We start from the raw sequence: 22174 nt of genomic DNA, 5'->3' as shown, positions 1-22174 counted from the left end.
CTCCAACTGAGATAAAGTAGGGATGGGACTTGTCCCCTTGACTCAGCCCCTCACCCCTAGCCACAAAAAGAACTTTTAAAAAAAAATTTTTTTTCCTGCTCATCGTATAATATCCTTTTATTCAGAGCTGCCATAGAAGCCATGTTCAAGCTTCCACTGTAATTGGAGCTATAGATAGATAGGATGGGAGATGATTATGCATGACTTTTTTGTGGAAATACATTTTAAAAGGTTGCTTTTATTAATTGGAGTTTTGAAAACTTTTTAGCAGGCACATTTAAAAGTTAATTTAAAATACAAAGATTGTCCTTAATTAGTATTTCAATATTAGGAGTTACCATTTGAGCTTGTATAATATTTTTTTGGAAAGCAATTAAATGTATACTCATTTTGAATAAATAGTGCAATAGGTTTTCTATACCTTAAGCTATTAACAGGTGTATGATTCTCAGTAACGGTGGGTCTGGAGAGTAAAGAAGGAGTTACGGGCATGGGTTAAAAAGGTTAATAAATACTGAAATAGGTGTTTAGTGTTTTTAACAGTGCAGTATGGAAAACATTTCACAGTATAATTGAGACTTAAAAGAGTATTTGTAATTGTTACTTTGCTATACTTGATATTAGAAAAGATTACTCTGAATTTTTTGTATTATAGATCGTGCCTTTACTGGAGAAGATAGATAAAAATGGCTCGTGTGATCCCACTATTCAAAGTTGTTTGGATATTTTAGCAGGCATTTATCTTTCTTTGAATCTAAAGAATCCCTTGAAGAAAGTATTGGCAAGGTAAGGAAGAAAAAGAAAGTTGGGTGTCATAAATGATGAGATTCACCAAAAGTAACCAAAGTTCCATCCCTGGTTTGATAAAACAACTGAAATATATCACTAAAAATTTCATTCATATGGTCTCTTTGTTTTGATTTACTTATTTAAACTCTTTAAAAATGTAAAACGACTTCTTAGGTTATAGGCCTTAAAAAAGTTTGTGAGCTTTGGTCTGTTGGCTGTAGTTTGCTAAATCCTGGTTCTGTCTGTTTACATTTATTGGAATGTTTAAATTTATCATCTTACTATTTTCTTCTCTATTTGCCCCATCTGTTCTTGGTTTAAATATGTATTTAATTACACAGATAATACAGGAATATATGTATATTGATGTAAAACTTTCAAGCAATATAGCAGGTCATAAAAGTGAAGCTTCTATTTCACTGTTCCTGGCTTATCTCTCTTTCCTTAATAAAGGTCATCACTTAACATTTTGATATCTATCTTTCTACGCCTTTTCTTTGGGTTTAGTATATGGGTGTTGTATTTTAGCTTTTACTTTTTGTATAAATGGAATTATATTCTTCGTAATGCTGTGTAGCTTCTTTATTTACTAAGGAATGTCTTAAAGATACTTCCATGTCAGTATGGTCCTTTCTTAAAAAAAAATTGTGGTAAAAAAACACGTAACCATTTTTAAGTTCATTAGTGTTAAGTATATTTACATTGTTGTGTAACAGATCTCCAGAACCTTTTCATCTTGCAAAATTGAAACTCTTCACCCTTTAAACAACTCCCTGTTTCCTCCTCCTCCCAGCCCTTGGCAGCCACCATTCTACTTTCTGTTTCTATGAATTTGGCTTTTTTAGATATCTCATATAAGTGGAATATTTGTATTTTTGTGACTGACTTATTTCACTTAATGTCCTTAAGGTTCATTAATGTTGTGGCATAGCACAGGATTTCCTTCCTTTATAAGGCTAAATAATATTTCTCTGTGTGTGTGTGTGTGTGTGTGTGTGTGTACCACATTTTCTTCATCCATTCGTCCATTGATGTACATTTGAATTGCTTCCATGTCTTGGCTATTGTGAATAATGCTGCTATGAACATGGATGTACAAATATCTCTTTGAGATTATGCTTTCAGTTCTTTTGGATGTATACCCAGAAGTGGGATTGCTGGATGATGTGGTAATTCTATTTTTAATTTTTTGAGAAACTGCAGTAATGTTTTTTATAATGCTTCATTTTAATGTACCATAAATATATGACACACATATATGTGGTACATGTTACAAAGTTTATTTAATGACTTCCCCATTGATGGATATTTAGTTTGTTTTGAAGTTTTCTGTATTCCGACAGTGCTGCACTCATAATCATGTATATAATTGTATATGTGTATTTCTCTGAGGTAAAGGCCTGCAAGAGGAATTTCTAGGCTAAAAGTTATGCCTATTGAAATTTTTGATAGATATTTCTAAGTTGTACTCCCCAAAAGCTATTCCAGTTGCACTTCTACCAACAGTAAATAAGAGGGCCTGTTTCTTCATATCTTTCCAACACTGGAAAATATCAATCTTTTAATCTTTCAAAGTCTTATGGGTGAAAAATGTTATCTTGTTATAATTTGCATTTCCCAGGTTACTAGTGAGATTGAACATTTAAAAAAAAAATGGGTTTTTTTTTTTTTTTTTTACTTGCATGAGGATCAGGTGCTAGTGATTGAACATTTTTTTAATGTGTAGAGTGTGACTTTTTCTTTTTACCATTACATATCATTTGTACATTTTCTTTTAGAATGTTTTCTTGATTTATAAAAGCTCCATATAGATGATATGACAAAATATTTCTTTATTTCATTACTTGTCTTTAAGCTTTCTTCATGGTATCTTTATAAAAATTTAAAAAATTTTTTTATTAACCCTGCTAATATTTTCTTTTTGTAGATTTCTGCCTTGCTTATGTATGCTTTATCCAATACAAGGTTATAAATGAATTATTTGCTTGTCTTTTCTTGTAACAGTTTTATTTTTTGTTCAACTTTTAAATCCATCTGGAATTAAGTGTTGAGTGTAGTTTGAGGTAGGGATCCAACTTAGTTTTCTTTTCTGTATGGGGAGCCACTTATTCCCAAACTGTTGAATAGTTCATCTTTCCCCACATATTTGGAATGCCACCTTATTGTGTTATATGTTCTTGTGTAAAGGTGGGCTTGATTTTAGACTTGGGTCTATTTGTTTATGCATCAACAACATTTTTATTTACTATAGTTTGATAATGTGGTTTAATTATGTAGTAGAGTAAGTCACCCCTGTTAATGACTCTTCTTTTTCAGAATACTCCTATTTTTGATTTTTTTTTTCCCCAGAAATGCTTTGAATTGTTCAGGCAGATAAAAACATGCCTCTTAGTTTTGACTTAGATTAATTGAGGTAAAATTGACATAAGTTGAATTTATCCATTCAGTACATTTTTATTGACAACCTACTATGTTTGAAACACTTCTAGCAACTGGGGATGCAATGAATAAAAGTCTAGGATGGAGGATACATTTTAAGGGAAAGATAGAAATCAGACATATAAATAACATATATCAGATATTAGATGGTGTGCATGCTATGGAGACAAGTAAAGCAGAAAGGGGGAAAGGGAACACTGAGGATAGGGTGAGGATTACAATTTAGAATATGGTGGTCACTTTAGGTAGCTTTGCTAAAATGTGATAAGGTGTAGACCTGAAAGGAATGAGGCAATAATTACTGTATATATTTGAGGGAAGAGTGTTCTAGGTAGAGGAAATAGCAAGAGCAAAGACTTTGGCATGTTGTCAGAACAGGGGAAGGCCATGGACATAGAGCTAAGTGAACAAGGATCAAGATGAGGTCAGAGAGCAATGTGGATCCAGATTACATAGGGTCTTGTAGATCATTGTGAGCACTTTGGCTGCTACTCTGACTGACAGATTGTTAGAAGCTTTTAGGCAGAGAAGTAATATGGTGTTTCATTTTGTTTTTTACAATATCTATTCTTAAAGCAGTTTATAATTTTTTTTAACAAGGATATGACATTTATTTGTTCAAATAACAAATACATAAACTGAATAACAGACGAATAACAAAATACTCTGTAGGACTTCTAATTTTCACAAAAACTGGAGATATAAAACTTATTAAAATTTACGTATTTCATTTTATAATCTCTACAATTATTTGAAATAGCTCTCTCATGTCTTCCAAAAGCATGCAGATATCAAATTAATTTTAACAGAGGAAGATGAGTAAACTTTTCAAAGGCAAATTAGCAAGTCCTTTTAATAAAAAGAAATCAAGAACAGAAATTAAATATGTAAGTTTAGTGACATAAATTGCATAAAAAATCAGTAAAACAGAATATAAACACAAGACACTTCAAAAAGTTCATGGAAAAATAGAATTGAAAGATAATGGAAATCTTTCCATGAATTTTTTTTGTTTGTTTAAATTTTTCCTTTTCTTTTTTATTTTTTTAAAGAGTAAGATAATAGAAAATATGTTCTCTGACCACAATAACAGAAGGAAAATTAGAAAACTCACAAACATGTAGAAATTAAACAGTACTCTCCTAAATAAACAATGGGTAAAAAGAAAAATCACGGAGAAATTAGAGAGTACTTTGAGAAAAAGATCAAAGCACGACATATCAAAATTTACAGGATACTTAGAGGAAAATGTATACTTGTAAACACCTATATTAAAAATATAAAAAATCTCAAATCAGTAATGTAAACTTCTATCTTAAGAAAATAGAAGTAGAGCAAACTAAACCAAAAGCAAATGTAAGTAGGAAATAACATAGATTACAATAGAAATATATGAAATAGGGAATTAAAAAACAATATCTCTGTTTTCAAATCAACAAAACCGAAGGTGAATTCTTTAAAAAGATCAACAGAATTTGCAAACCTTTATCTAGACTGACCAAGAAAAGGGAAAGAAGACAGAAATTACAAAAATCACAGGTAAAGTAGGGTCATTATCACATTGTCACTATGGCTTTTTGTGGTGGTTAAGATTTAGTTTCTTTCTTTCTTGTTTGCATTTTTGTTCTACCCGTGAGTTTTGTTCTTTCTTATATATTCGTAGTAGTAATTATCATTTTACAGATTCCAGATGCAGGACTCCCTTGAGAATTTCTTATAGGGTGGGTTGTGTGGTGAACTCCTGCAGCTTTCGTTTGTCTGGAAATACACTTCTTTTCCTTCATTTCTGAAGGATGCTCTTGCTGTATGTAGATAGTATCTTTGGCTGGCAATTTTTTTCTTTTAGTATTTTGAATATATCATGCCATTTTCTTCTAACCTGTAGAGTTTCTGTTGAGAAGTCTGCTGTTAGTCTGATAGGGGCTCCATTATAGGTGACTTGATGCTTTTTTCTTGCTTCTTTTAAGATTCTCTCTTCATCTTTGACCTTTACCAGTTTGACTGTAATGTGTCTTATGGAGGATCTTTTTGGTTGAATCTGTTTGGGGATCTTTGAGCCTCCTGGATCTAAGTGTTCATGTCTCTCACTATACCTGGGAAGTTTTCCATTATTATTTCATTGAATAGGTTTTTGATGCCTATTTCTTTTTCCTCTCCTTCTGGAACACCCATGATTATAATGTTTGAATGCTTAATGTTGTCTGCTAGCTCTCTTAGATTTTCTTAATTTTTTAAAATTCTTTTTTTAAAATCTGCCTGGGTTGTTTTGAAAAGGCTATCTTCAAGATTAGAAATTCTTTCTTCTGTTTACTCTTGCCTGCTGCTTAGGCTGTTGGTTGTTTTTTATTTTGTTGAGTGAATCTTTCAGTTCCATTCTTTTTTAAGGTATTAAACTCTTTGTAAATGTTTTCCTTCAAATCCTGGATTTTTTTTTTGCATTTCGTTATGTTGTCTGAGTCTTGTATTCAGTGAGTTTCCTTAAGATTGTTTCTCAGAATTCCTTCTCAGTCATTTCAAGTGTTTCCTGATGTATAAGGTCTGGTATTTGAGAAGTGCTGTATTTTGGTGGTGTCATATTTCCTTGGGTTTTCATATTTCTAGTATTAAATGTTGATGTCTGGTCGTCTGGTAGAGCAGTTTCTGCTTCTGTTAGTCTGGAGTGGGCTTTGAGAAGAGAGATGTCTTCTTCTTTTTCTGGTCTCTGCTGGTGAGTCTCCTTGTGTCAATTCTGTTGAGTATCTGGTGGGCTGCCTGCACAGTGGCGGTGGCTGCTGCTGTGGTGTTGAGCTGCTTTTTCAGCAGCTGTGGCTGTGGTGGGCCACTAGCATGGAAGTGGTTTTTTTTGGCATGCTCTCTTGCCTGCCTTTGGGCAGGGGTACAGCCCTGAGCTCCTTGCATAGGACCCCAGGTTTCCTCTTGTCTGCTTTTGGGTGGAGGAGGCTGTGGCCCATGGCTCCTTGCCTAGGACCCTGGGTGTGCTCTGTTGCCTGCTTCTGGGCAGAGGGGGCTGTGGCCCCCAGTTCCTTGTCTAGGACTCCAAGTATGCTGTATTGCATGCTACCAGGTGGAGGGGGCTATGGCCCTTGGTTCCTTGCCTAGGACCCTGGGCATGCTGTCTTGCTCGCTTCTGGGTGGAGGGCGCTCTGGCCCTTGGCTCCTTGTTTAGGACCCCAGGTGTACTCTCTTGCCTGCTTTTGGGCAGAGAAAGCTGTGGCCCTCAGCTACATCCCTAGGACCTTGGGTGTGCTGTCTTGCTTGCTTCTAGGCAGAGGGGGCAGTGCCCTCGGCTCCTTACCTAGGCTAGTATGGTGTTTTAATAGTGTCTCCTTGGCTGTTCGTAGAATAGTCTTGGGGATGGGAGGGAAGCAACATGGAAGCAGAGAATCCAGATGAGACATGATAGACCAGGGAATTCCAGTGATGGTGGTCTAAAGTTGTAATTTTCTGGCTGTATTTTGAAGGTTTACTTCAATATTTCTACATTTGTATAATTCTCCACCCTCCCCACATACCCTGGTGCTATTAGGTTGTCAGCTTTTTAATATTTGGTTCCTTTTCTAGCTCACTAAATGGCCTACCTGAATTTTTTCTAACTGTGGCTGTACACAGTTTTACTTCTCGTCTTCAGGAAGAATTGGATACTACTGATTTATATTCTTACAGGAAAGTAATCGACAATATATCTTCCTGTATGGAGAACTTTAACTTGGGTAAGCCAGCACTTTTCTAGTACTTTCCTGGCTAACACCTGTCATTATGTCATTGTTTTTAAATTATATTAATTTTGGTCCTGAAACTCCTTACCAGTGTTAATTTTTTTGTTTATAGGTACAGCAAGTGTTAATAATCTGCTTAAAAATGGTAAGTCCTATTTATTTTGTCGTGAGAAGTGACTGCTTGTATGAATCACTTTGGAACTGGCTCTTTTAAGTTTCTTGGCAGTAGGTAGAGTACTGCAGATAACTGAAGTGCATCATGCTCCTTCCTTTTAAATTTCTGCTTCTATATTATGATATCATTTTAAGTAACAGTGATTTAAAATATTTTCTTGTACTCAAGTTAAAGTTTATAGTTTTAAATTCTGATTTGTCATTATATTCTTTTTGTTTCAGTGCTTCATTTTCTGCAGAAGAGTTTAATTGAAATCTGGGAAGAAAATAGGCAAGTGCCATATGTTTGCATCCTTGTGCGCATGTGTGTGTGCACACTTGAAGTTGTGCATTGTCTTTGTATAAAGAAAAATTTAACAGAGGTCTCTGAATGTGCTCTTTCTATCCCTCTCCTTTAGTATTAGAACTGATTATTTAAATTTATTTTTTAGAGGTTTGATATTTAATTTTTAAAAGTTGAATAAATTATTTTGAGAATAAATGAGAAAGGGAACAGTTTTTCCCCCACCTTTGAGTGTTCCTTTTTCATAGCATCCTGTTCTTATTTCACAGGAGAAGTATCCTCTGTTATCTCTCTGAGGATATTATTAATGAGAGTTTGGTTTTTTTAAAGTTTTTAAAAAAATTTTTTACATAGTTTCTATTTCTTCCAAGTTGCTTTTTTTTGTTTGCTGGTTTTGGTCACTATTTCATACTAGAAGCTTTCCTAAGAAGTCTCATGGTCCTTGGCTGGGCATTCATATTTAAGAATGGGGGCACTGAGAATTGATTGAATCTCTGGGCATATGGGTGGGCTTGACTTCAGGTTTTATTATAGGCTAGTCTAGCTGAGCTATTTCTTTGAGGGAACCCCTGATATCGTATTTTTAGGTCCTTTTGCTTGGGTAGTGGATTAGCCAGCCATTCTTCCAAACAATTATCTTAATATTCTGGTTGCTTAGTGAGGGGTGAAAGCTGAGGTGTTGCCTTTTGGCATTTATTGTGCATATATTTATCTAATTCTCCTGTTTGTGGTATATTGCTGCCTTATCTGTTTGTGCTGTCTTCTTGTCAAGACACCTGCTGTTTTACTTCCTCTAAAGGTAAACCAGTTTTGTTGGCTTGGGAGTGTGATCCATCGTTCTTATTCTTCTTAAACAGACTTCTACCTAGCCTTCTTATTTTCAGCCCTACATTTACCTCCACATCAAGGAGTACCTAGTACCAACAGTTTCTGAGCCTTTGGGGCTATCGTTCAGGTTGCTTCTGGGCTTGTTCGCTGGCTTAGTATTCATCTTTCTTGATTGTGCTAATCAGTTATCAATCATCCATCTGCTTTGCAGCTTCTGAAATATTATTTTCTTGCTGCTTGTTTGCTGCCCTTATGTACTTTTGTCTTTTTATGTTTTAAATTCCATGGCTGTTGATTTAGGGAGGTTCTGGGAGGGAGTAGAAGTAATACCTGTATATCATCTTAGGTCAGGGTCTCCTTTTGCCTCACCAGGAGCTCCTTCTTTGTCTCCTTCTAGGCTGTTCTTCCTCTGTTCATCTTGTAAATGTGGGTTCTGTACTTTTCATTCCATTTTTTCCTGACTACTTAGTATCATCCACTTCTTTTGAATCAGCCACCATTTATATATAAAAGATTCTCAAATTTATCACTCCAAGTTAGATCTCTTCCCTGAGTGGTAGACTCATTTAGTCAATTGCCTCTTGGACATCACAGTTTGGATGTTTTATAGGTGCCTCAATTTCAATGTGTACAAAAGAAAATTCACTTTTTTTTTTTTAAGTCCCTCTCCACAGCCCCTGGTAACCTCTATTCTATTTCTCTTTGAATTTGCCTAATTTAGGTTCTTCATATGAATGGAATCATACAATATTTATTCTTCTGGGTTAGGCTTATTTCACTTAAAATGTTTTCAAAGTTCATCCATGTTATAGCAAGTGTCAGAATTTCATTCCTTTTGGGGGTGGCTGGTTAGCTTATTTTGAAGAGCATGGTGTTAGTAATAACAAGGTCATGAGTTCGGATACCAGTACTGGTCAGCCACCAAAACAAACAAAACCCTCAAAAACAGAATTTCATTGTTTTTAATACTACATTTTATTTATCCTTTCATCTGTTGGTGGACATTTGGGCTGTTTCTACCTTTTGACTATTGTGAATAATGCTCCTATAAACCCTGGTGTACAAGTATATGTTTGAGTGCCCACTTTCAGTTATTTTGGATATATACCTAGGAATGGAATTGCGGGAACATATGGTAATTCAGTGTTTTACTTTTCAAGGAACTGCCAAACTGTTTTCCCTGACTTATGTTTTAATAGGATCACTCTATGTTCTGTTGTGTTGCAAATAGACTGAAAAGGGCAAGGGTAGAAGCTGGGAGACCAGTTGGGAGGCTATTGCAGTGATTCAAGGGAGAGATGAGAATGGCACAGGCCAATATGGCAGCAGTGGAGGCAGTCTGAGGCAGGAAGTTTGATTACATTGTTTTTGTAGGATAGAGATCCCAGCAGGTGGAGCAGGTTTGGAGTTGAAGGTAAGTTCACATATTTTGCAATCTTTATTAGACATCTATATGAAGATATTGAGCAGGAAGTTAGATATATGAGTCTGGAATTAGAGTAGTCTGGATTGGAGACCGAAAATTTGGGAATTGTCAGCATATACATTATAATTTAAAGTTTACGAGCTAGATGAGATCAGTATCAAGGGAGAGAATTAGATGGAGAAAAGAAGAAGACTAAAGACTGAATCCTGGGGAGCTCTAATGTAAAGAGATCAGGAGAAGAGGATGAACTAGTCAAGGTATCTGAGAAGGAGTGACAGTTAAGTAGGAGAGGATTTAGGACAGCTTGGCATCTTGGAAGCTAGGTGAAGAAAGTGTATCAAGGTTGAGGGATTGTTCGGGTTTATAAGTTGTCTCATTCATTCTTGATTTCTTTGCCCTAAAAAAGAAAGTGAGGTTAGTTGAGAAAGAGGGAAATGTTGAAGTAGGTAAATTAAGTGTTGAAAAGTATGCAATAAATGTCTGTATAATTGGAATATCTATGAGAATGGAAGAGAGGCATAAATGTATACTATAATCTAAAATGGATTTTGGCCCTTTGATTAAGGAATGTGTTTATTTTGGAGAGGGGTATGGTAACACTTTAATTTGAATTTCCTTTTGTAATAATGTCTTTTCTTCCTTGTAGAAAATTTGCTGGAAATCACATTGTTCAGACACAGTTGATGAATGACTTGTTGATAGGCATTAGAGTTTCAGTGATGTTAGTTCAAAAAGTACAAGTTTTCAAGGGAAATCTTTGGAAGGCTTTCAGTTCACCCATATGGCAAAGTATGTGCGGATTGCTAAGTATTTTCAGCAAGTTTTTAAGTGATGGTAAGTATAACAACATACAAATGCTGGTTATAATTGTGTCAATCAGCTTTTCCTAATAATGGTGTGAAATATATGATACTTATCTGAGATTTGGAACTTCTCTCCCAGCCTCTCAAACTGGGGAAAGGCCCTGGATTACATGGTTTTAATGTTTTTTTTTTTCAAATGTACAAATTCAGCAAGGGATAATGTTGAAGGATTTTTCTGAGAGAGAGAGAGAATTATATACAGAGAAGAAAACCTAACAGTCTTAGTGTTGAAAAGCCACAGACTTTAAATAGCAAAAGAAAATCTTTTAGAAGAAAATTTCAAATTTGGAGGGAGGGTCTGGAAAGGTTAGTGTGACCTATACATTTCTCCTTAGCAGCAGGTATTATCTTCAAATAATGGTAATAATTGCTGATTGTGGGCCTGGTCAGTATTCCTCCTTATAGCTCATATGTTACTTTTATTCAAATGAACTGTACCACTAGAAACCAAGTAGTAGATGACAGAAAGTGTTTCTTCATAAAAATATTTCAACTGATAAATTAAAATGAAACAATAGAATATCACCATTTTGTAACCCCCAGTGAATTGATGTAGGCTTTAAGCATCAACAATTGCTAATATTTCAGAAACAGAAAAATAGATATGTGCCTCTTAGAGTCTTCCTATTACTACCTCTAGTCTTCCCAAAGGAATAGAACTTGAGACTAATCCTGTTTCCAGGTTAGCTGCCAATTTGCAGGAATTACAGAGGACAGAGAAGTGTGTCAGACTGCCTCAGGAATAAGCAAACACAACATCCAGATTGTGGGAAACTACAGGTCAAGTGGCAAGAGTTCTTCAACAGAGAAATTGTAACAAAAAGGGAGGAAGAGCACACCTACAGGTTAAAAGACTTTAAATTTTAAAAAATGATCAAGACAATTATAGTGTCTAGGGATGCACACTTGACTGATAAAACTATTGAAAAGACATGAGGAAGTCATTACTATGAAAGTCAGGATGATGCTTACTTGGAGTGAGAGAGGAGATTGTGATTGGGATGAGGCACATGGATGAGCTTTCTGGGCTGGGTGGTCAAGTTCTATTTCTTGCTAGGTTGGTGGGTACAAGGGCAATTACCTTCTAATAGTTTTTTAAGCTGTGCATTTGATTTGGGTTGTTTTTTGTATCTGTTTTCTATTACAATATAAAAAAAGGGATACCTAACAATAAAAAGTTAAATTATTCTTTCTCAGTTTACCTCCTATTCTATGTGGTAATGTATGTAAGAATTTAACTTAATTTAAAAAAAAGTTAATGGGATCTCTTCAGAGCTCTTGTTTGTAAAAAATAGTAACTGATTTTGGTTTTGCTAGGCTGATTGGAAAAAAAATAGCATCTCATTGTTTATATGTTTTTAACCCTGGTAACTAGTGAAAGTCCTAGCTATATTATTGTCCAATTATTATTTCCATTTTTCTTTTTGCTTAGGATCTCAGATACATATGAAAAGGAAAGTAAATTAATTAAAGTTACTTTTATTAAAACATAATTTACACACAACTTTTCACAGGATGTTTTCTTCTTGAAATAGGAATTTGTTAATCTAAAAAAAAAGACTTTAACTGGTGAAATGCAGAGAAGACATGATTTTAATGTGAGGCAGCTTCTTTTCTGAAAAATTGATGGCACCTAATCAATGCTATGTTTCTGCAGGATTTTAAAGCTTCATGTATCAGTAAAGTGTTTGGCTGCAAGTAACAAAAGCTAAACTTGAGGGACTTAGGCAAATGTTTTCCCCTCTCTTCCCATGTAACAAGAAGTTCAGGTGATCCGGAACTGCTGTAGGCAGTGTAGGACCAAAATATTTTCTGCCTTTGTGCTCTGCTATCTTTAGCATGTTGGCTTTCACCCATATGTTTGTTGCCTTGTGGTTGCCATATGACTGCTGTAGCTCCAGATGTCATGTCTGTGTTCAGGGCAAGAAGGAGGGCATTTGTATCTTTACTTTTAATCAAGAAAAACAAAGATACCCAAGGGACTTCTGCTTATATCCCATTGGCCCGACTCCTCTCATGTTGCTACCTTAATATTCAAAGATGATGAAGCATGTATCCTGCCTTTGACTGGACACATGGCTGTCCCAATCAGAGTCACAATTTTGTTATCAGGAATGAAGGGCAGAGTGGATATTAAGTAGATAATTTATAGTGTCTGTCACACCTCTTATCCCAGGTTGAATAGTATACCATATAATGAGAGGCTAATAAAGATAAAACAAAAAGGGGCTGACCCCGTGGCGCACTCGGGAGAGTGTGGCGCTTGGGAGCTCAGCAGTGCTCCCGCCACGGGTTCGGATCCTACATAAGGATGGCCGGTGTGCTCACTGGCTGAGCGCGGTGCGGCCGGTCACAAAAAGACAAAAAAAAAAAAAAAAAAAGAAGAAGAAGATATTAGGTCAAAATCAGTTGCTTTGGCTACAGTGCCAGTGATAGCAAAGTTTGTAATTAGCGCTGGTGTAGGTTCTCTCACAAGTCCTGAAATCTCCTCACAAAAAAGTATATGTATGTGTGGGTTGGGATACAGAGGCATCAGTGGAGGAGAGGGGACAGGTGTTGTTGCTACTAGATGTGCTGGGAAGCAGTAGATGGAGAGGAAGAGAAGTGGATGTTAGAGGACAGAGGAAGGAATCACACTTGAGCATCTGTGTGCTGGGCTTAAGAGCCTCTTATGCTCATTATTCATTTAAACCTTATAACAATGCTGTCAGATAGGAGTTATATTTTTCCATTTTACAAAAGAGAAAGCTGAGTCCCTGGGAGGTTAAATAACTTGTCTAAGACCTACTCACCTAGGAAGAAGTCAGGTTAGAAATTCTACCCAGGACTGTCTGGTCCCCAAGCATCTGCTCTTTCCACTGTATCAGAATATTAATCATTTAATACATGCTCTCTTTTTTTGCCAAATAGATGACTTGTTACAGACCATTCAGAGTACATCTGGATTAGCTGTTACTCTTTTCATTAAGACTATGTTTCATCCATCTGAAAAGATTCCTGATTTGGTGAGTGCATCTCCTTCTTAGAATTGTGCTTTATTGAGAGTTATACATATGTTTTAAAAATATTTTTAAAGAAGTGGATTAAAAAAAAATTTTTTTTTGCATAGTATAGATCTTTCTAATGACCTTTTTCTCTTATAGTAAGAGGCAATTCCAAGAATTCAGATAAAGCCAAAAAGGAAAAAAAAAAGACAATAACAATCACCTATAAATCCATCTCATGAAGATAATCACTATCAACATATTCGGTGTCTATACTTCTAGTCTTTTCTTGTGCTCTTTGTTCAGTTTCATCTCTTACTAGTATCACAAATGATATTTGTGATATTAAAATTGTGTAGAGATTAATGTATAGATGTATACACAGTAGTTTCTGATAAATATGTTCCTTATGTTAAGAATAACCCGAATCACGTACAAGGGCTCTTCAAAAAGTTTCTGGAAAGATTCATATTATCTTTTAATTCTGTTTCTCCATGAACTTTTGAAGTACCCTCGTAATTTAGACAGGAAGCATGCTAGCGTCAATTATTCAGCGAATTCGATCTGTACAGAAAGTTTAATTTGATAATTTAAATCATAATCCCTACTACTTGCACTGTTTTCCCCTTTACTGTATTATCTAGAAATTTTATCTTTTTTTCCTGAGCTTATGCAAAATGTATGTACACTATTCTATGAGGTCACATAAAGTAATTATCATTCAATAAAATTGAAAGTATTAGTCAAATCAACTCTAAAAAGCATTAAACTCATCCACCTGCAGGTGGCGATGTGTTGTGCTCTACCAGTACATTCAAACTAGCAAAAGGATTTATGTACTTAGATTTAATTTTCTTTCCTTTCAATATTAATATAATAATGTCAACGTTTGTGACTGTTTTACCTTTATGTTTAGTTTTTTTTCCTAGGATGTTTCAGGGAAAGAGAGTTTTGGACTTGTATTTTGAAATCTCTGAAGTTTTAGAAGCTTTGTGCATATTAGCTCTGTTGTATTTTTCCAGATTAGCAGTTTGCTTCTTCGTTCAGTGGAGTGCACCAGCATCCCTGGGTGGTTTATGAACAGCTGCAGGAACCTTTGTTGTGCTGATGTCTCTAGGTCAGCTCTCTTATTCCTGTGTCAGGGGACACTTGCCATGTTGGACTGGCAGAATGGAAGCATGGGCCTGAGTGGGGAGGCCCTGCTCTTGGATATAGCACATGTTTTGTTCACCTTGAGTTCACAGTGAGTTTTGATGCTATTGTCTCATATTTTGTTTTGCTTGTAAGACCTTTTCAAAGATGCAACTGAGCCAGCATGCTTGTAATTCAATGAGAAGTAGACAGGATAAGTTCTAAATTAAAAGAATATATATGTAGGGAATGAAGTGAAAGAGAAGATAGGATGATGGGAGAGAGAGTTACAGAATTTATTGCTGTAGGTTAACCTGTAATGAACATTTCTAAAATTAATTTTAACATTCAGTCTTTATGCTAGCGTTTTTTAAAACTATAAACATTTCTATTTGTATACTGCATTAGAATTTATGAAGAACTTCAATGTAGGTAGTCTAATGTGATTCTCACAATTCTGATATGATAAGAAGTCTAATTTGATGAATGGGTAAAAAAAGTAAATGCTTACTTAAAAGCATATTGCTAATAAGAACAAGTCTTCTGACTTCATGGGGCTATATTTTGTGTATTTGGTGATTTTGCCATCATAGCTGAAAGTGATCATGACTTTAAAATGTCAGAACATAGATACAGCTTGAAAGTAATGAGCTTGGGGATAAAGGAGGAAAACTACAATGTCCTGTAATAATTTTGTATATGTTGGAGCTATAATTTACATATTTAGTGTAGTTTTTAAATATATTCACAGAGTTGTTCAACCCTTACCATAATCAACTTTAGAATATTTTCATGATCCCCAAAAACAATCCCATTCTCCTTAACCTTCTTGAACCCTAGGCCCTCAGTTTTTTTTATTAAACACCTGTGAAACCATCATCACAATCAAGATGGTGAACACTTCCATCACCCCCAGAAGTTTTCTTGTATTCCTTTTTGGATTATTTTTTATAAGGTGAAAAATATCATATACAAATTTGAGATCTGTTTTGGCCTTGTTCGTGAGTTTTTGTTGTTGTAAATTTAGTAATGATTGAATTTCCTGTTCATTTTTTGTTTTTAATATTTCTTAAGTCTAAATGATTATAAAATGAAATATTTTTTACTAGTCAGTTTATAATAATGTGGTTCATGGCTCGTTTTTCTTCAGGATTAAGGAATCAACGCTGGAAATGTTTCTTTCTAGAATCTTGGCATCTTGGACTACTTTAGCTGTACATGTCCTTGAATCAAGTTCCCCAAACCTGAAGGACAGTCTGAATGGGAATTCAAGTATAGTTGGGAAACTTTTGGAATATGTCTATACCCACTGGGAACATCCATTGGATGCTCTGAGACACCAAACTAAAAACATATTTAAAAATCTTCTCCAAATGCACCAGCTTACTACAGAAGGAGCAGATTCAGTCACCGATCCTTTCTTTTTAGAATTGACTAACCGTCTTCTGCAATTGGAATGGCATATTAAAGGGAAGTACACATGCCTTGATTGTTTGGTAGATTGTCTAGGAATTGAACATATTTTGGCAGTAGATAAAACTATTCCATCTCAAATCTTAGCAGTGATGGGGGACCAGTCATTGGTACCTTATGCAAGTGACCTTTTGGAAACCATGTTTAAAAATCATAAGAGTCATCTGAAATCTCAGACTGTTGACAATACTTGGATTCACAAGTGGCACGAGACTTGGGTTTCTCCTCTCCTTTTTATACTATGTGAAGGAAACCTGGATCAAAAATCTTATGTGATTGATTATTACTTGCCAAAATTATTGAATTATAGCCCTGAAAGTTTAAAGTACATGGTAAACGTTCTTCAGACTTCAATTGATGCCAAAACTGGTAAGAAAAATAAATTTTTGTTTTAGTAACTTCTAGTTACAATGCATAAATGTAATTACCTAGGCAGGTGTTGACCATATTAAAATTTAATTATTACCACTTCTATAATTAGTAAAGGAGAACATTAATGATATGTATTTCAATTTGAAATGAATGTTCCTATAAATAGTTGAATGGAGATTTTTGGCTGAAGTCATTTTTATAAGCTAAAAAGTGATTCCAGTTACAAATTATTACAAGGTTTTGATTCATTTTACCAAATTCTCAATTTGTATTTTGTTGCCAGACTGGAGTTTGTGTGTTTTATATAATTTGCTTATTCAAGTGATTGAGTCAGTAATTAAAAATTGTGTTTGGCAAGGTTAAAGACAGGTAAATTTGCTGTAGCAAGTTTTTGTCTCTGGGGAAGAAAAAAAAATTTGGAGGCATAATCCGAAACAGCTATCTGTAGTCATTTAGGAGCAAACATCCCATTGAAACTCAGTAAACTTGAAGGAATCAGTGCATTAAAGCATAATTCAGTAATTAATGTGTAAAATGATGATCCTGACTCATTATGTAAATCTTAAAATTATTATTCTCTGTTTAGCAAAGCAAGAATATGGTATCCTACAGCACAATATATAAAAGAAATATTTTCAACTAAAATGATTAAAAACTTTCAGTATTTCAAAGGTGACCATGAGATAGCAGGAAAATTTGATTCCTTTAACAAAAGTAAGCCATAATAAGCCATAATTGTTCTTGCTTTTTTGAGAAGCCACCTAAAATTCAGGATTCATGAATCTGTTATGAAGTAAGGTCGTCTTTACGTTTATATCAAGGTGCCCTGTGAGCCAGAACTCCCTGCCCCCTCAGTAATGGCTGATGTTCTAGCCTCTGAAATAATCAGGTTCTTTGTTATCTTCCTTTTGTCTTCTCTACTAGGGAAACAGTAACTCCAAAATATGCAGAGAGGTTCAATGCTGATTTTTAGAGAAATAATAGTCTTTGGTCACTAAAGTGTTTTTCCTATTCTTGGCTAAAAGTCATTTTAGTTTTTGTATTTTTTTTATTATTTCTCCACTACCTGATTTTTCTCCCGATTCACTCCTGGTTTGTTTTCTAAGTGTCAAGGAAAAAGTAAAAATATGAACAAAGAAATTGTTATTTCTGTATTTTAATAATAAGATAATTGTATTGATTGAATTTATTGACACGAGAACGATTAAGTCATTTACAATAACAATCATTTTAGAATAGGAACTTTAATTCATGTTAGAATTTAGTTTAAAATGTTATTTTTATTTCTTGAAATATAATGTTAATTGGAAACATGAAAACTGGCAACTGAAAATTTTAGTAGTCGTTACATAGCACAATACTGGTCTTTCTTATTGTGTGTTCAGGACAAGAACAATCTTTTCTATCCTTAGAGTCCTGTAATAGCAGAGGGGCTCTGGGAGCTTTGATGGCATGTCTACGAATAGCTAGAGCTCGCGGACATCTTCAGTCTGCAGCTGATACCTGGGAAAACCTTGTGTCTAGTGCAAGAATAAAGCAAGGCTTAATTCATCAGCACTGCCAGGTAGGTAAATAAAATAACTGGGAACTTGTAATGCAGTAGATCTCTGATTCTTTTCTTCGTTTAGCAGTCCCATATAGAGGCCCCTACATTGTGCCCAGCAATATTTTAGGGTGTTCATAAAGAGGATGACTAGAAAGTGAAAAGTGTTGACCTTGTACTCAGGCTACTTAAAGTTTAGTTGAGGGATAAGAAAACTTGCATAAAACAACTGGGAACTCTTAGAAGACATTACAGATACAAGTGAGCCCTTATGCATAAGGACTTGCTTGGGAGGCTCAGAAAAGACAGATCAGAGTAGGTGGTGGTTGATTAGGAGAGTGTTAGATGTGATTAGAGGAGAGGAGGCGTTACAGCAGCACACAAAATGGAAAGACACAACTAAACAAGGTCTGGAGGGTGATTAAGGACGTTGTCAGGAGTGGAGTGTTTTTTCCATTTTATGGAAGATTCCAACGCTAGGCTGGAGAAAGACTTCATTGGTCACACTGAGTCACTCTGTCTTCAGCAAGGAAGTGGCATTAATTGAAACACGAGTTTCCATGGTGGGAGCAAAAAGGAACCAGGAGACCAGTTAGAAGTGCATGGCAGTAATCTGAAAGAGAAGTGACAAGGTAAAGTGGTCATTGAGAAAAAAGAAAAAAGAGGAATGAAACTGAACATTACCGTGGAATAAGAGTCTTTGGATGGTTTTTATAAATCCCCTACCTACACGTTTAATAAAATAATTTTATAGGAAATAACCACAGGATCTTTGGGATTTAGGCAACCTTTCTGAGGTACTAAAGTTGAACTGAAGTTTACTTTTTTTCCCTCTGGTAGCCTCGTAAATAATTAAACATTTCCTGTGGTTTAGGCTTTGCGTATTTTGTTGGAAAATTAACATTTTATTGCTTGATGTATTTTAGGTACGGATAGATACATTAGGCTTGATTTGTGAAAGTAATCGAAGCACGGAAATCGTTTCCACAGAAGAAATGCAGTGGATTCAGTTCTTTATCACATACAATCTTAACAGCCAGTCTCCAGGAGTGCGGCAACAGATTTGTTCTCTTCTTAAAAAGGTAGAATTTCCCATCAGAACGTATAAGAAAATAGTGAACTTTGCTCTGGAAATAGTTTTTAAAAAGAGCCCAGATGTTGAGAGTGTGTGGGAATGGTCATGGAATTGGGCTACCACATCTCTTCATGGCCCTTCTGTGCCCTGTTCTATGAGTCCATAAATTTGGGATTAAATCCAGAGTGAAAAGTCCTCTCAGTTTGGTGTAGTAAAGCAACCTCGAGCTCTTGTTTTGAAATGAAAAAGTCTAGTGCTGGAGTTCTCAGGATATAAGGTGGTTTTAAGAAAACTGAGGTAACAGGAGAAAGGATACCCTTGCATTTTTATGGTTTCTTTAAGCTCCTCATGAAATGGACATTATTAAATAATCCAACTTGAATTAATCACACAACACGTTTATGGGGGTGAAGAATTGGTAGACTATAGAAATGAGTATATCATCTTCAAGTTCATGCTGACTTAAAGGAAATAGGAGAACTGTGTGGTTTCATGACCATATTCTGGTTTGCAGTAATACTTTGTTTTTGGTTTAAAAATGTTAATTTTCTGTCAGAAAGAAACATATAAATATTAAGAGTTTAAAAACCGGTATTCTCCTTGCCTGAAGTTTTATTCTAAAGAATTTTGTCTTTCAAACTGATATTTAAGTTTGTGTGGCTCACATATGCTTTTCTTTGTCTCAAAAGTTGTTTTGTAGGATACAGGAAAGTTCTCAGGTACTTTATAAATTGGAGCAAAGTAAATCTAAACATGAACCAGAGAGTGAGTTAACCAAACAGCACCCTTGTGTTTCTTTACAGCAATATAAGGTAGGTATACATTTCTAGACATCCACATTTTTAAGAGACCTAAAGCAATTATGAGTTAGCATTAAATGGAAATAAATGGAAACTTCTTCATGAATTTGTTTGTCTTTTTCACTTCAAGTTGGGTGTTACATATTCCTTCTGGTGCTTTGGCGTTCCTCTTGAGGTAGTCTGTGTTGTGGAACCAGTGGTGCACTTGAGGACTGTTACAGAATGACATTAGTGGGCTAACCTCAATAACTTACAGCTTATGTGGGCCAAACGAATTTAGTACTTTAACAAAAAGGTAATTGCTAGCCCTGAACTCCTCCACCCTCCACAAGGTAGAAGAATCTGTTGTAGCTGGGTCTGCTTCTTCCTGAGGCTGATATGACTTACATGGTCCAGCTATGGAGGGAAATGCCTGTCTATCGCACTTTGGAGTGACTTGAAGAGTAGGGCTTGGTTTCAGGGCACTGTGTTAAACGGATGGATGGAACACCCACGTAAAGCAGCTCCAGTGTGGACCAGGGCTCTCCCTGACAGTCTTCATTTTTTTTTCAGCAGAATGGAATAGCTTTTCAGTGGTTTCTTACCCTAAATCTGACACATCCTTATTTTCTCCTAAGGCCCAGATAGAAGACAGAGCTCATCAATTTTATTTTATTTAGGCAAACAGGTATAATAAATTAATGATACATTTGAACTATGACATACCATCTACCATAAACATTAGTATGGATGGCCTTGGTATTTAATTTTGTGTTTAGAAGGTAAAAAACATTTAATGAAGAATATTATTGTGCAGAGCTTTTAAAAATCCCAACAAGGAAGATTTGAAGGTGACAAGCTGAACTTTAAAGACATAAGTTTAGTCCCGATTCTGCCACTTACTAAATTTGGCTGACTTAAGAGTCTCCTCAACCGTAAGTGGTATTAGTAACCTCTCTCAAAAGGTCGATTTTGAGGATTAATTGAGAAAGTTCTTTGTAAACTCTGAATCACTCTCAAAAGCCTCACTGGGAGTCATTAAAAGTGACTAGAATATATATTGAGTCTCTGTTGTGTGCGGGAGTTATTTTTTACCCTCTCTTAGATCATTGCTAGATTTAAGAAAACATTTCTTTTGCTTCTTTTTGGAAGGGGTAAAATGATGTTTGTCAAATCTCAATTAGGTATTTAGAAACACAAAAACTGCCTTGTAGATTGAGATTCTGAATTTTCATGTGTGCATGTTTTCTTGGTTTGTGCGTATAGATAAGCATTTTTTGAAAATTAGTCCTTAGAGTCTTAATCTGAGTCAGTCTCATGGTTGCAATATTTTCTCCTGACTGGTAGTCACCTGTGGCTTTTAGAAGTTGTGACCTTGACATTGTGTTATTGTCATTGTTCTGACAGTGGGTATCATGCACAGCATGTGGTAGGCTCAGTGCCAATCAACAGACTAAATGCTGGGGGAGAAGAGGAGGCTGTTAGTTTAAAAAGATGTCTTCCAGTCTAGTGGAGATGATTTCATACCTAAATAACTAATATTAGTAACTAGAGTATTTTTAAATTCATTAAATGCTTTATATCCATGTTCTCATCTTTAATAAAAGGCTGTGGAGTAAGCATTATTATCTCCACTTAACAACCGAGAAAACTGAAGCTTATTAAATTCAGTAACCTGCCCAAGGTCCCTTAGCTAGTAAGTGGTCGAGCGAGGACTCAATTCCAAATCTGCTCTTGACTCCAAAATCTTAGTAGTCTTTTCCCTCGTTATAGCTTAAGAGAAGGCTTGTAGGTAAGAAGGTACAGGGAGAATTTGGGGAATGGTGAATTCACTGGTGTTTATGACATACAAGATACTTGGGAGAATGGGGGAGTTGAGTAATGGGGAGTGCATCTAGAGAATTGAATTGAGAGTGGATAGCAGACAGTTTTCAATACTAGGCCAAGGTATTTGGAAGCTTCACCGGGAGCCATTAAAAGTCACTAGAGCATATATCTAGCTCCTACTGTGTATAGGATACTGTGCTCAGCACTAGGAATCCAGACATATGAATGTGGTCCCTGCCTCCATTGTGGTTACAGTCAGATGGGGGAAAGAAGAACTATTTCTAAAAATATTAAATGACAATACCATTAGGATAGGATAATTCATAAAGGATGGGCTTGTTGTGCTTTAATGTGAATACTATTTTACTTATTTATGTTATTAAAACTATATAATTAAAAACTAGCTTATATGATTAAAACTAATCTAACTAGAATATTTTTTAGTAATTGACCTATTCCTTTGAAACTCAAT

At 35.3% G+C, this 22174-nt stretch overlaps 1 protein-coding gene across 5 annotated transcripts in view; it reads left to right on the top strand.

Annotated features, from left to right (window-relative positions):
- The window catches only part of THADA (THADA armadillo repeat containing), a 340163-nt gene that overhangs the window by 4803 nt on the left and 313186 nt on the right, over positions 1–22174 (top strand). For 2 of the 5 annotated variants that reach the window (XM_063078395.1, XM_063078392.1), the window contains exons 4-14: positions 656–786; positions 6790–6938; positions 7057–7089; positions 7341–7389; positions 10302–10489; positions 13429–13523; positions 14525–14745; positions 15784–16475; positions 17864–18042; positions 18948–19103; positions 19786–19908. In XM_063078395.1, coding sequence (XP_062934465.1) covers positions 656–786; positions 6790–6938; positions 7057–7089; positions 7341–7389; positions 10302–10489; positions 13429–13523; positions 14525–14745; positions 15784–16475; positions 17864–18042; positions 18948–19103; positions 19786–19908 — 2016 coding nt within the window. Of the gene's footprint in view, positions 1–655; positions 787–6789; positions 6939–7056; positions 7090–7340; positions 7390–10301; positions 10490–11286; positions 11364–13428; positions 13524–14524; positions 14746–15783; positions 16476–17863; positions 18043–18947; positions 19104–19785; positions 19909–22174 lie in introns of those variants that run through there. The other 3 variants (XM_063078394.1, XM_063078393.1, XM_063078396.1) reach the window with 3 other exon arrangements.

This window comes from Cynocephalus volans, chromosome 14 (genome assembly GCF_027409185.1).
Source record: "Cynocephalus volans isolate mCynVol1 chromosome 14, mCynVol1.pri, whole genome shotgun sequence".
NCBI lineage: Eukaryota > Metazoa > Chordata > Mammalia > Dermoptera > Cynocephalidae > Cynocephalus > Cynocephalus volans.
Note: the sequence above shows the minus strand (reverse complement) of the source record. Positions and strands in the feature narration are given on the sequence as shown.